The sequence below is a fragment of the Rhagoletis zephyria genome, unplaced genomic scaffold, assembly GCF_001687245.7.
Source record: "Rhagoletis zephyria isolate East Lansing unplaced genomic scaffold, Rhagoletis_zephyria_1.1 Rzeph_scaffold_08970, whole genome shotgun sequence".
Lineage (NCBI taxonomy): Eukaryota > Metazoa > Arthropoda > Insecta > Diptera > Tephritidae > Rhagoletis > Rhagoletis zephyria.
This window is the reverse complement of record NW_016166049.1, coordinates 10,042-23,625: the sequence shown is the minus strand read 5'-3', so window position 1 is coordinate 23,625 and position 13,584 is coordinate 10,042. Positions and strand designations below refer to the sequence as shown.

At 40.2% G+C, this 13,584-nt stretch overlaps 1 protein-coding gene across 2 annotated transcripts in view; it reads right to left on the bottom strand.

The window, feature by feature from the left end:
- Positions 1-11,481: 11,481 nt before the first annotated feature.
- Positions 11,482-13,584, bottom strand: part of Afg3l2 (AFG3 like matrix AAA peptidase subunit 2) — a 3,723-nt gene continuing 1,620 nt past the window's right edge. Inside the window, exons 3-4 of one of the 2 annotated variants that reach the window (XM_017631590.1) lie at positions 12,980-13,520; positions 11,482-12,593 (exon numbers count right to left, since the gene is read on the bottom strand). In XM_017631590.1, coding sequence (XP_017487079.1) covers positions 11,664-12,593; positions 12,980-13,520 — 1,471 coding nt within the window. In that variant the 3' untranslated portion in view covers positions 11,482-11,663. The remainder of the gene's footprint in view (positions 12,594-12,979; positions 13,521-13,584) is intronic. The other variant, XM_017631589.1, reaches the window with a different exon arrangement.

Sequence of the window (13,584 nt, the reverse complement as noted above, 5' to 3'; positions counted from 1 at the left end):
GTACATACGAATATATTATATATATTTTTAAGTATGTATGCATATAAATGTGCCCGTAACAAAAATTCAAATAAACAAAACCAATTTATTGAATGCTCTGTAGAACAGATGAGTTGAGAGGGTGGTAGTGACAGAAAGTTGTATAATATACATACGTACATACATTAAGCATGAATCTACCAGCAGACAATTATTGAAGTCAATGTTCGATGATTGAGCGAAATTGAAACCAAAAATTTTTGTACAGACAAAGAGATTGAAGCGCTAAAAATAAGACAAAGAAGTGATCCAGTTAAATGAAAAGACGATACGGCAAGTATTGTAATATGGCAGCATGAAGAAGAGCATCCAAAGATTATAAATTGGTTTATATGGTTATAAGTGCGTATTACCGCGCCGCAGTGCCTGGGTCCGTTCGCTAGTCCGGGCAACATCTTAATTAAACGTCCGAATGTATTCCTGCCTAAGCAAAAGCGAAAGCGACAAAACAGACAAACATTAAGAATATGAAAAAAAATTTATTTAAATATATACATGCACACATATGTATGTATTATCAGATACAAAAAATGAGCGGACGCAAAAGGTGCTGGGTTTGGGATTTTTTCGAAAAAACAGAGGACGAAAAGGAAGTAACATGTTCCATATGTGGTGCAGTTTTGTGCTACACCTCCTCCACATCCTCACTGAACAACCATTTAACAAAAATCCATAACAAAAATCGCGAAAATGAGAGGTAGGTATTGCTTTAGCCATTGTCTCTAAAATATTTCGCAATAACATTTCAATAATTAGCGCACATTCTTGCAAAAAAAGTTTGCCTTAATTTTGCACATGCCATCTTATATATGTACTACGAATGTAACAAGACTTTTCATATATGTATATGTATCTGTAAATGCAAAAAAAAACTCGAACTTAAAATATTCGATTAACCGAAAATGAACGGTTAACCGAATAATCTAAAGTGAACGGTTATCCGAATAGTCGGCAGCTTTCGACTACTCGAATATTGCTAACCGATTAACAGTAGTCGACTTCAGTCAGATTCGAATAATTCGGTTAATCGATTAACCGAATTGCCCGAGCTCTAATTCAAACCTTATTTGAATCCAAATGAAAAAGTCAACTTCTACTTAAGTTATTTATTCTTATTCTTCTTGTTTCGGCGCTGTAGCCGTTGTTTGTGTTCTGTACCAACTGACACCAATTGGAAATGCAGTGATAAACAGAGTCATTCTCCACTGAGCTCTCAACCGCAGAGTAGGCCTCCCATTTCCTCAGCTACCACCAGCAAGTAACTTGGTCTTGTTTTCGTGCACCTCCAGAACTACTCACTGAGCTTTCATCTGTAATTATACGCTCTTACTTATATATAAAACTGTTCCAGAGTGGCTCCATTATGCAGCCCTTAGTATATTATCCAGAATCAGATTAAAGATGTCCATCCCAGAAACTTCGTTTTGATATCGAACGGCACGGAGTGGTCCATCCCATTTCTTTTTTTCTAAGAGTTGAGGTATTTCTATGGGTGATTTACCAGATCGAAAGCCACGTTGACAGGACCAAATCAGTTCGTTGACGGCGGGCTATAGCTTTTAATACAAAATGCTCTAATAGATCTTATATGCAACGTTTGAGAGGCTAATCCTGCGGTAAAAGGCGCAGGAACTTTGCTACGATTTTTATAAGTACATAAGTATGTAATTATGAAAGCGCATGACGCATCTTAAAGCAAGAACAGTCGCAACTCAAATTTTTTCTAATTTTATTTTTTCCAATAAAACAGTTCGCAGACCACATTTCTAACGTCCGCCAAAATTGATCCTTCATCAATATCTTATTTAACTGAAAAAACACTAATAAGACTGCTTTTATTTTTCTTGCATCGTTATGCAGCCTTCTGGAAACTTAGGCCGGTGAATATTTTATCTTCAGAATGCGAACTTTCGGGTTAATAGCCGTTAGAATAGGATTCCCCACAACTGTATCTGACGCATTATCTATTTATATGGCAGTGTTGAAACCTTACACAATTTTGGGAGGCAATAACCGATGTATTCAGAGTCATTAGCAGATCAAAATTCGTTAAATTACATTGGGACTTTGCTGTCACCGTGGAAATCCAAAACAGAAACACTCTTGCCAACAAGTGCTACTTTGGACTGAGTAGAAGTAAAGTCCTCTCTCACCGTACGAAAACCATACTCAATAAGTCACTCATCCAGCCCGTGCTGGTATGTAGCGCAGAAGCATGGACAATAACAACATCCGATGAGGCGGCTCTTGGAGCTTTCGAGCGAAAGATTTTGCGGTTTATTTACGGGCCTTTATGCATTGGCGATGACCAATACCGCAGACGATGGATGAGCTGTATAAGCTTTACATCGACATGGACCCGCTGGTGGTAGCAGAGGAATAGGGAGGCCCCCTCTGTGATGGAGAAGGACTTGGCTTCACTTTGAATTTCCAATTGGCGTCGGTTGGCGCAGAAGAGAAACGACTGGCTTGCTTTGTTAAGACTAGTTTTCACTATGTCATATTTTGATGTCAAAATTTGGCGACATATTTTAACACAACTTTATCTCCTTTATCCAGACCCTTACCGATGACACTGACATACAGCCAATTTTCGCAGCGCGTGTACACGACTCAATCGATAAACAACTTCTGGTGCCATTTGACAATGTGTTTTCACTTATTTGACGACAAGTGCCACTGAATTTGACATAGTGAAAACCAACCTTTAAACTCAGAAAAAATCGCTTAGAACGAGAAGAAGAAGGATTCTGCATCATGAAAGTAACTATGTGAAGTGACTGAGGCCGTTAGCATCTCAACTGAGTGGGTATATCCTATTTTACATGAATATTTGGATATAAAAAAGCTATCCGCACGATGGGTACTGCGCTTGCTCACACTCGACCATAAAAACACTCGACCAACTGTGTGACCACTTCAAAGGAGTGTTTGGCGATGTGCATCAGCAATCCGAACCAGTAGACGAAATATGGATTCACCACAACACACCATAGAGCAAGAAATAATCAAGAACTTCATTTAAAAAAAATAATTTGTGGTATGTTGGCCAATAGGGAAAACAGCGTGTCAGACGTGGCAATGCAATATATTTCGAAAAGGCTGTCAAATTGAGAAATTTCAGAAAGCAGTTACATGAGCAGGTCACGCCTTGTATGTAAAGTGTCTTTCAAAAGAGGTTTTTTTTATTTCCGAAAGGCGAATTGCAGATTACAAGTGCAGCAAAGTGTGCAAATTGAAAAATTTTGTTTGAATTTCCACACACACTCTTACAGATTTTGACAGTTTATGCCGCCAAAGCAAAAACAAAATACATGTAAGTTTTTGTTTTTGTACTCCTGCTATCACCTTATATAAATTCGCCTAATCCATATCTACTTTTAAAATCGACCCGGGTTTCCAACTAGTTTATTTATACAACAGAATATTAACATTTTAAATATTTATTTTATTGAACATCAAAATAGAACCTTTTCGTAAATTTTTTATTTGAATACTGGCGAAAACAAACGAAACTCTTTCAGTGTTTTTTTTTTTTTGTTATAGAAGCTTACTAAAGTTTGTCTAAATCAGTGAATCCACTACATGTAGTCTGCATTCTTATCTAACTGCAAGCGCCTCAGGGAAGGGCCAGCCCCGACGGGTTTGAGACGTAGCGAGAAAGATGTCAGTTTTCTTCTTAATTTGAAAATGGAGAACCGGTCTTTTTCAAATTGCCATTTTTTCGAATAACTCGAAAACCGGTTTTCGAAAATGAGGAATATGTATGTAACGAAAACTGCCTTGACGCTAAAATTAAGTTCAGCATGGATATGGATGCACATCTAAGCTATGGACTAACTTGCAAATATTTGTAAAACTTTAAAAAGCTTTTTTGTTTGCCAGAAAACTGAAAGGAAGATGTAAAATAAAAAGGAACTTTGTTTTTAGCATTTAAATCATTTGCGCAATATTTATGCTTTAAATCAGTTATCAGTTCCGATTCTCTGTCATAGAAAGTTTATTTTCGAATAAGTTTCATCTATTTCAAGTTGAGCATATCTGGAGCGAAGAATCTTTACTAAGCCACGGGAATATTTATTTATTTATTTACGGAGGAGGAGGCAAAGAACCGCAAAAAAAAACATACGCACATTGCAATGACGTCTGCCAAGAAAAGTTTTCAGTGCGCCACAAATACATATGTACATATACATATGTACATATACATATATGTATGTGCATACGAATCTAGTAAGTACTCTCCATAACCACTTCTCGACTCCGGCTGAGTGCGTGCAATTCGATATGTTGGAATGTGTGGTGTGATGTAAACAAAACTAGCAATGCAAAGCATATTAGACGAAATACGGAAAAAGTGGCACTAGCAACGCCGGCAACAACAATGACCTGTCGGAAGAAGACTTTCTAGTGTGGGACTTAGTATGAGCACATCATATTTAACGTAGATTCTTGCGAACTGTAACATTTCCTTTTTTACCACTTAAGTATGGACATATGTACATAGCTATTAGTTTCAAATTGGCACTTCAAACTGCAGCCATCCAATATGTAGTTTGCAGATACCTCAGCCACATTGAAAAAAGTTTAGGCACATTTATAATTATGCATAAATAATCGTAGGCATGTATGTACATACATACATATGTATATGTAGGTATGTGACTAGGTACCGCAAACAAACTAATTAGAGTTCATGCTTTTCAATTAAAGCGCATAACCGCAGCAAGCTCGCTAAGAATTTTTTCTCAAATGCGAAACCAATTCTTTGGTATTTCTTTTTTAAACGACAGCCATGCCGGCGGGTGCACCTTTTTTGCAATTTTTCATAGAAATTCGTATTATATAAAACATTTATTCTTTTTTGCACATTTCCATACTTCATTTCATTTTACATAACATACTTTATTTTATTGCAATATCTATATATGTATGTATGTATGTATATAAATTCTTTGCACCTATACATATTAGAGAAATATTGTTTAGCTGTTGGCAAACGCGTGTACGTTAAATTTATTGCACGTTGTTTTTTGTATGTTTTCAGGTTAGCAATTGTTGTTGCATAAATTGTTTGAGATTGCTTTGCAACTTCTGTTTTGTTATATTTCTATTTTGCCCATTTGTCGTCACAATCGCTGCTCTCAAAATTACTGCTGCTGCCGCTTTACAGAGGTTTTACAATTTTTTTTATTTTTTTTTTTCAATGCACTGTTTTACGGATTTTAATTGCACTATTCATGAATTTTCAAAGTACATACTAATTAAACACATTCAAATTTTTTTTTTTTTAATTTTGTATTTGTGCAAATTAATTCAATTTTGCATATTTCATTTAATTATTCTTCCTCACCAAAAACAGAAAAAAAAAATGGAAAACCCACCAAGAATTGACAACATTCGTTGTGCCTTTCTTTGCTCAAAATTGCATTTGTATTGTGGGTGAGTGTATTTTGCGTTGCGGCAAACGTTTGCCTTTGCATTCCTTTTATTTACTACTCGAACAAGCTCTACTAAGCAAGCGCTCGCGACAACTTCCTATGCGATACTGAAATCGAAACCGAGAAACTATAAACTCAGGCGAAATGGCAGAATGTATGGTGAACGACGCGAGCGGCGGACCGTTGTCGCTGTTGTTGCAGCGTCAGCGTAAGCAACACAGAAAAAATCGCAACAACAATGAGCTAACAAGTCAGCGAACTACCTACAAAACCTACACACATACACTTGCACATCCAGATGACATGCACTCGGTCGACGTAGTGCAGCAGCGACGTAACCTAAACGCCAAAAGTCGAACATCGTGGCAGCTACCGGAGCCGGCAACACAAATGATAACTAGTAATAGTTCTAACGACACACAAATAGAAAAATAACAGCAACTGCTACTGCAACAACAAAGCTGCGCGCGAGCAAACTTCAGCAATCATTTCGAGTGCAGCACCCACGACCGTCCGTTGGCTGCCGCTACTCGTACGTACATATGTATGTTTGTACAACACCCTACCTCTAAGCATCCCCAACACACGTACACCGCCCCCTTTTCGGCCTCTGCTGCGCCTACAGTCGGCAGTAGGCTACTCCGGCGAGCGATTGGAAGCGCTTAAATGCTCCGTTGCATTCAACCACATTGGCATTGGAGCGCGCTGAACAACAGCTGATACGAGCAATATAATGTTTTGGGGGAGAGAGCTCACACTTTGCAATACATATTTACTTAACCATAGAACTTAATTCGCCACTGGTCGTGTTGTTGACATTTTTGTTATTGTTTACGAACGTATCACTGATAAGGCAAAAGCTCTGCACGTTGATGCAGCTGTATGCATTGCTACTCGAGAGGCGAGAGAAAGAAAGCGCTTGTTGATGCTCTTTAAAAGTGGCATGAATGTTGAAGCGAGCTTTACTAATAAGAGTGTGAAAAGCGTTAAAAGTGAAATTTTAAGAGAACATCAGTTGCTGGTAGTCGGTTGTATTGGTGTGGGTTGCGGGCCAGTCGGTTGTGATTGTGTGTAGTCGGAAGTGTCAGCCATAGATTTAGAATTTTATACTAGGGTATCCGGTGATTTTTAGGCATTTTCTCGTGCTCAAGTTTACTTTTGGTTTTTTGAAGTTTAGGTGAAAAAGTGCACATTTGTTAGTCCAAACAAGACAGCCGGTACCAGCGGAAATACAAATACGCAGCCTACAAAGCTAGCCTGCAGACAATGGCGAAGCGTACCGGCAATTGTGCGTTACCGGGAAAAGGAGGGAATAGAGACGCCTTTTCAAGAGAAAGAAAAGAGAGGTAGAAAGGCATTAGTGTGAAGAGCATCAGGTGCTGGCAAGAAGGAATATGGCTCGTAAAAGCTATCAGAAAATATGTCAGCAATCAAATGGTTTTAAGATCGGGGCTAGCTCCTGTAAAGATGGAAATATGGTAACAGATGTCTTTGTAGTGGCGATGTTGGTTTAGGGAAAATTCTTGGCTATAGTGAGACTTTATTTGGTGATAGATGAAATGCTGAAAGTCAGTTTTTTCTCTTGTGGGGTTTAGTATTGTTAGTGATAAGCAAGCTAGCTTGGCTGCTTTTTCTGCGCTTTCGTTACCCGATATCCTAACGTGTCCAGGACACCACAGCAATTGGATATTTTTGTTGTTGAATAAGTGTTCGCGAATAATTTAAGAAACTTATTGTGTTCAAAATGCAACAGTGGACGCCAGGTGATAGTGAAGCTTGCGAATTTCTGCAAATTCCTGTTCGCACCAAACTTTGTACGTTTCTCTCTTTGGGAGAGTAAGATACTTTATTCTTTTTATTTTTATTTTGTTGCTGGCTAATTCTTACTGGCTTTTCCAAACGAACACCACTTATACCAGGAGATGTTATAAGAACGAGAATACACCATCTCATTTGAAAAATTTCTATACAATAGCCGAATGTCAAAAAAAATTAGGCGAGAAAGCTTTTTTATTTCGTCACCTGTTCATAAATTCACCATAAACAATCCCATGTTGATTCGGTGTAATTAGATTAGAAACTGAATAAAACACTTTCTCCTTAATTATACACTAAAAAAAATGAAGCAATCGTTTTGCACTTCATGATATCCCTGCAGTTTGTAACATCCTTGTTACTACCACTCTTGAAGTTTGACGTAATATATCGAGGATCCACCCGTCCACCACTCTGAAATAGAAGGAAATGTTTTTTATTGACCTACCGACTCCCGCTTTCGACCGGAAGTAAGTTAAACTGACCGGAAGTCCATGTTTTAAATTATACATACATTTTTTTCCCACAGATTTGGATTCTACGAACGACAAGTAATTTTTAAGCAAAAAGCACAACCGACTTTCTCATATAAAAATTTAGGAGTACCGTTAATTTTTTCATGACCCAATGATCGGATCTAAACCAAATTAGTATGGGACCAGCTGTGAAACACTATCTTTCTGATAGAATTGTCGAAATCGTTTGACGTGGTCCAAAGTTATGCGGTAACATACATTAAAAAAAATTAATTAAATAAAAACACAAGTAATTTTTAAGCAAAAAAACAAAACCGGCTTCAATTCTCATATAAAAGTTTGAAAGTGCCGTTAATTTCTTCATGATGCAATGATCGGATTTCAATGAAATGAGTATAAGTTGGTTAAAAATACATAAATTTTTTAGGAAATTATTTCTGGAACGGTTAAAATAATTCACTTCCGGGATATTTAACCCACTTCCGACCGGAACCAGAAATAAGTAATACGACCAAAAGATGGAGCATTGGTAGGTCATGTTTTCGCGTTATTCAACAAAAAGTGTCCCCCCATTTTAGAGGGGATGGGCGGGTGGTCTAGAACACCCTGTATATAGTATGTACGCCCTCGATAACAACAAGGATGTTACAAATTACAGGCCTATCATGAGGGTATTCTATTTATTAACCGGTTTGTAATATTCAAACCCACCTGTGACTCCGCTATCGTTCTTGGTATTGATTCTTACTGTGAAATGAGATATGAGATTAACATCAATATCATCGATGACAGTTAGGTTAGGTTAGATTACAGTGATTATCTCGGACAGGGGACGCACTTGAACAATTAAGAGGTTGTCCTTTGTGATAGGACGAAAGCTTAACGGAGACTACTAATTTAGCTGGAGAAACGCCGAAAACTGATCACGTAATTACGAATGCAGCTAAAGCAGCAGAAGTGTGAGCCAAAATGTTTCCATCTTAATCTCACGAGGGATAGGCAGTCCTCTTGACAGCTGACGCAAAAGGGATCAGTTAAGATTCATAATCTCACCGCGTGAGTACCAATCGCATAATGGTCTCAGAACCCACACTAATAGCGAGAGCTGAGGCTTTGGAAGCCCAAGAAACTCCTGTGACTACGTGGCCGTAGTGGGCGCCCTCCTAGATACCGAGTTCAGGTAACCTTGAGTCAGCTCAAAAAGAAAATCTAGAAATCACCGTAAAAGCCACATCATCTGCATAGGCGATCACCCAATTTCTCCAGTTCCTCCATAAGGCTGTTAACAACCGCAATACAGAGCAGGGGAGAGAGAACACCTGAAAGCTAAAACGGAAGAGGACTTTAATATAACTAACCCATTTTTGTAGAAATTGCAGACAGATGGTATTGAATATCGACGGCTGAGTTGAAGATCGACTTATCTCGGCAGCCGGTTCGAAAACGACCTATCTTGTCGAGAACACCATATTCCAGAATTTGGTTGAAGAACGCCCTATTTCAGAATTCTGTTCAAAAACGCCCTATCTCAGCTGCCCGCATAACTACACGTCTCCCAAACCACCTGAAGCTCCTTCAATTTAACTGTAACGGACTTCAGAGCAAGATCGAGGAGATAACCGTCTTCATCGGAAGGCATGCAATTGCACAGCAATTCAACATGCCGGGTACAACGTGCACCGTCGAGATCGCGAGCGAGATAATGGTGGTGGCTTAGCGTTCATCACGCACCACACCGTGCTGTATCGTCTTATTGAAGCAGACATCGACCGCAGGGATACCACCCTAGAATGTCAGGGCATTGCTATCCGGTCAGCTTTTCTAAAGCTGATTGGAAAGGCTTCGCGGAATTTACTGAGAGCACCTTCGCTGCGTTTCCCACACCAACCGACGGCTGAAAAATTTGGGTCCTGCGGGAGTAGCGTACCTAACGGAGGAGCTCAATATGTCAGTGGCCACTCTCATCATCCCAGACATCTGGTCCCACTGCTCAAACCGGGGAAACTAGCCAACAAAGGAGATTCTTGTCGACCGATAACACCCTTTCCCCGGTAGCGAAGACACTAGAGGACATGCTGCTCCCGTATTTCACGAACCGCCTGACCCCAGCGAAGCATCAGCATGTTTTCCGTAAAGTGCACAGTACAACAACCGCACTTAATGCCATAAACACTTAGATAACTCGTGGCCTCAACCGCAACCGTCCCTGTGAGAGAACTATTCTAGTAGTTGGACCTATCAAAGGCGTTTGACACCGTCAGCCAGTCCACGCTACTAGAAGATATAGAGGCTTCCTCTCTCCCACAGAGGCTCAAACAGTGGTCGGCGAATTATCTGAGTGGTCGACACTCGTCGGTAATGTGTAGAGATAAATCGAGCAAACTTAGAAAAATAAAACAGGGGGTTGTTGTTGTAGCGGCTACAGGGGGTTCCACAGGGTGGTGTCCTTTCCCCGTTACTGTTTATCTTTTACATTTCAAAGCTCCCTCAACCACCAGAGTCCCGATTGTCTCCTACGCTGAGGATTGCTCGATCATGGCGATTGGGAATGGAATTGATGACTTGTGTTCGAGATTTCTCGCTTCTTCACTACAAGGAGCCTAACCCTCTCCCCTACGAAATTCTCTGCGACCTTATTCACCACCTGGGCGAAGGAGGCCAGGCTACCGCTGGGAATTCAAGTCGATGATACACCAATTCCGACGGTGAATTACTCCAAAATACTCGGAGTAACCTTCGACAGTCTGCTCTCCTTCTCTGCGCACGCAACCGCGTTTGTCGACAAAGTACAGAGCCGCAATAAGGTCCTTAGTTCCTAGCCGGCAGTACTTGGGGCAACGGCAAAGAAACGTTGCTGGCAACGTACAAGGCAATAGGACGGCCGATTTTAAATTACGCAGCACCAGTGTGGTCGCCGATGACTAGTAGGGCGCAGTGGATGAAGCTGCAGACGACACAAAACACCGCAGTACGGACAGCGACTGGATGCCTTCTGATGTCGCCTGAACACCACCTACAATGCTCTGCAAGAAGTTCTTTGTTGGGGGCCGTAGACGTGGTCACCCGAATGGGCAGCTGCTTGCAGAAGAGTCCTCGCCCAGGCACGTCAGGAGACATCTCTACGAACTGACGGACGAAGTCCAGAGGTTCATTAAACATATCGGCAGGCCCTGAACGGCATTCACAGGGAGTGAGTCTCGAGTAATGTAGGCCCCAGACCTGTGAATGCCGTTCTGGGCGCACAACCACCGGACATTGACGAGACGGAGTTTCATCTGCCTCGGGAGACAAGAACCACAATAGCCCAACTTCGCTCTGGCTACTGCAGCAGGTTAAACTCTATCAGACTAAACGCAGATGTACCAAATGAGTGTCCGGCATGCGGAGAGACCCCTCACGACTCGAAACATCTCTTCGTATGCCAAGAAAACCCAACAACCCTAACACCTTTGTCCCTGTGGACCGACCCTATTGAGGCTGCACGCTTCTTAGGGCTGCCGTTAGTGGAACTTGACGACAACGACTGGGATATTAACCGATCTGGGCGGGGTTGTTGTAGCCGCTACAACAACAACCACATAGGGCGTTCTACAAACAAATTCTGAAGTAGGGCTTTCTTCAGCCAGTTTCTGAGAGAGGGCGATCTTTCACTCAGCTATCGATATAGAAAAACTAAAACGATATGAAAAGTTTAGGATGTACGAAAAACTTTATTTTTTAATCTTTCTTCTGAAGATAATATTGCTTCAATTTTTCATTTACATATTTGACTTCGCTCTTGGTATTCTAAAGCAGTACACTGAATGGAAAACTTAACAAGAAAACAAAACGAACTAGTATTACGGTCTACAATGACTTATAACTGCCCAATTAACAAAGAAAAGCACTACGTTTAAGGAGTAGGGACGGGCTTCGGTGGGGGTGTCTCTTTGTTCTCATCCTCTTTTTCCTTATTCCAATTTTGCAATCCTTTCGGCAGAGACGTGTCCTCCTCAAATGAGCCGGTACCTTCAACAAATTCTTCATATGTAGACTTTTCTTTGAACGGTCGTGGACCCAATAGTTCGATCATATCATCACGACTTAAAACTTCGTTCTTTAATAAACGCTCAGCTACTCGCCGCACATCTTCCTTATGTGTTGTCAACAAATCCGTAGTGCGTTCGTGCGCTTTATGAATGAGAACACGCACTTCCTGATCAATCATTTGTGCAGTTTCTTCTGAGTACGGTTTAGTAAACATTGGATCTCCTTGTTGACCCGGATCGAAACTCACTTGACCTACTCTCTCGTTCATGCCGAAGCGTACAATTTGTGCATAAGCACTGTCTGTTATCTTCTTCAAATCATCTTGCGCGCCTGTAGTAATACGATTAAAGAATAACTCTTCTGCAACACGGCCACCCAGAGTCATGCACATTCGATCAAAAAGCTGCTCCTTTGATAACAAGTACTGATCCTTAGGCAGGTATTGTGCATAACCAAGACCTTTTCCACGAGGTATAATTGAAACTTTTAAAAGCGGGTCAGCGTATTCTAGAAACCAACCAGCAACCGCATGACCAGCTTCGTGATGCGCCACCGTTTTCTTCTCTTCCGGCGCCAATACATTAGTCTTTTTCTCCATTCCAGCTATCACGCGCTCAATGGCCTGCTCAAAATTTTTCAATACTATGGAATTAAGCGAGTCACGTGCGGCTATAAGTGCAGCTTCATTGCAAACGTTCGCAATGTCCGCACCGGTGAAGCCAGGTGTAAGCGCTGCCATTTTCCGGGAAAGATCTTGTTTATTCAAATCCGTCTTCAATGGACCCAAATGAACCTAAATGTGAAATTTAAATTTGTAAGTGACTGTAAAATAATTCTCTAAATTAATTTCAAATTAAATTATTCCATTTGCGATTGCGATTTTTAAATATTATGTACATCAAATTATTTAAACATATGTAAAAGTTCTAATAAATATTTGTATTTGCCAGTTTTCTAAAAAATGTATATATGTAATACCATGATAAAAATATTTAAAAAAAAAAATAATAACTATAAATACGTTTATCATGGATAATACTGTCTTAGATTAAATGAGTTAGACAACTAAGCAAATCTTTAGCGTGAGATGTATAAACTTTAGACATTTTTAGTTTATATTTAGAAATCTTTCTTACGTCGCATTAAAAGAGCGTGGATATTTCTATCCTATATTCTTACCTTAAAAATACTTGCTCGTCCTTTTATGTCAGGTGCTGGGACGAATATTTGTCTATCAAATCGGCCTGGGCGCATCAATGCCTTGTCTAATATATCTACACGGTTTGTTGCCGCTAATACAACAACGTTTGTAGTCGTGTTAAATCCATCCATTTCAACCAACAGCTGGTTTAATGTATTTTCTTGTTCCGAGTGCCCACCAAAGGACTTACCACCACGCTTTCGGCCGACAGCGTCAATTTCGTCGATGAATAGAATGCAGGGTGCATGCTTTCTGGCCATTGAAAACATATCGCGCACACGTGAAGGGCCTACGCCAACGAACATTTCTAGGAACTCAGAACCGGATACGCTAATAAACGGTACATTCGCTTCACCGGCTGTTGCCTTCGCCAACAACGTTTTACCAGTTCCAGGTGGACCAGTCAGCATAGCACCCTTTGGTATCTTGGCGCCAAGATCAATATATTGTTGGGGATTTTTTAAAAAGTTTACGAATTCCATAATTTCAATTTTGGCCTCCTCACAACCTGCAACATCCCTGCACATAATATAAAAAAAAATTCAATTAAAAATAATTGCTTAACTTTTGTTTACAGAGCTCA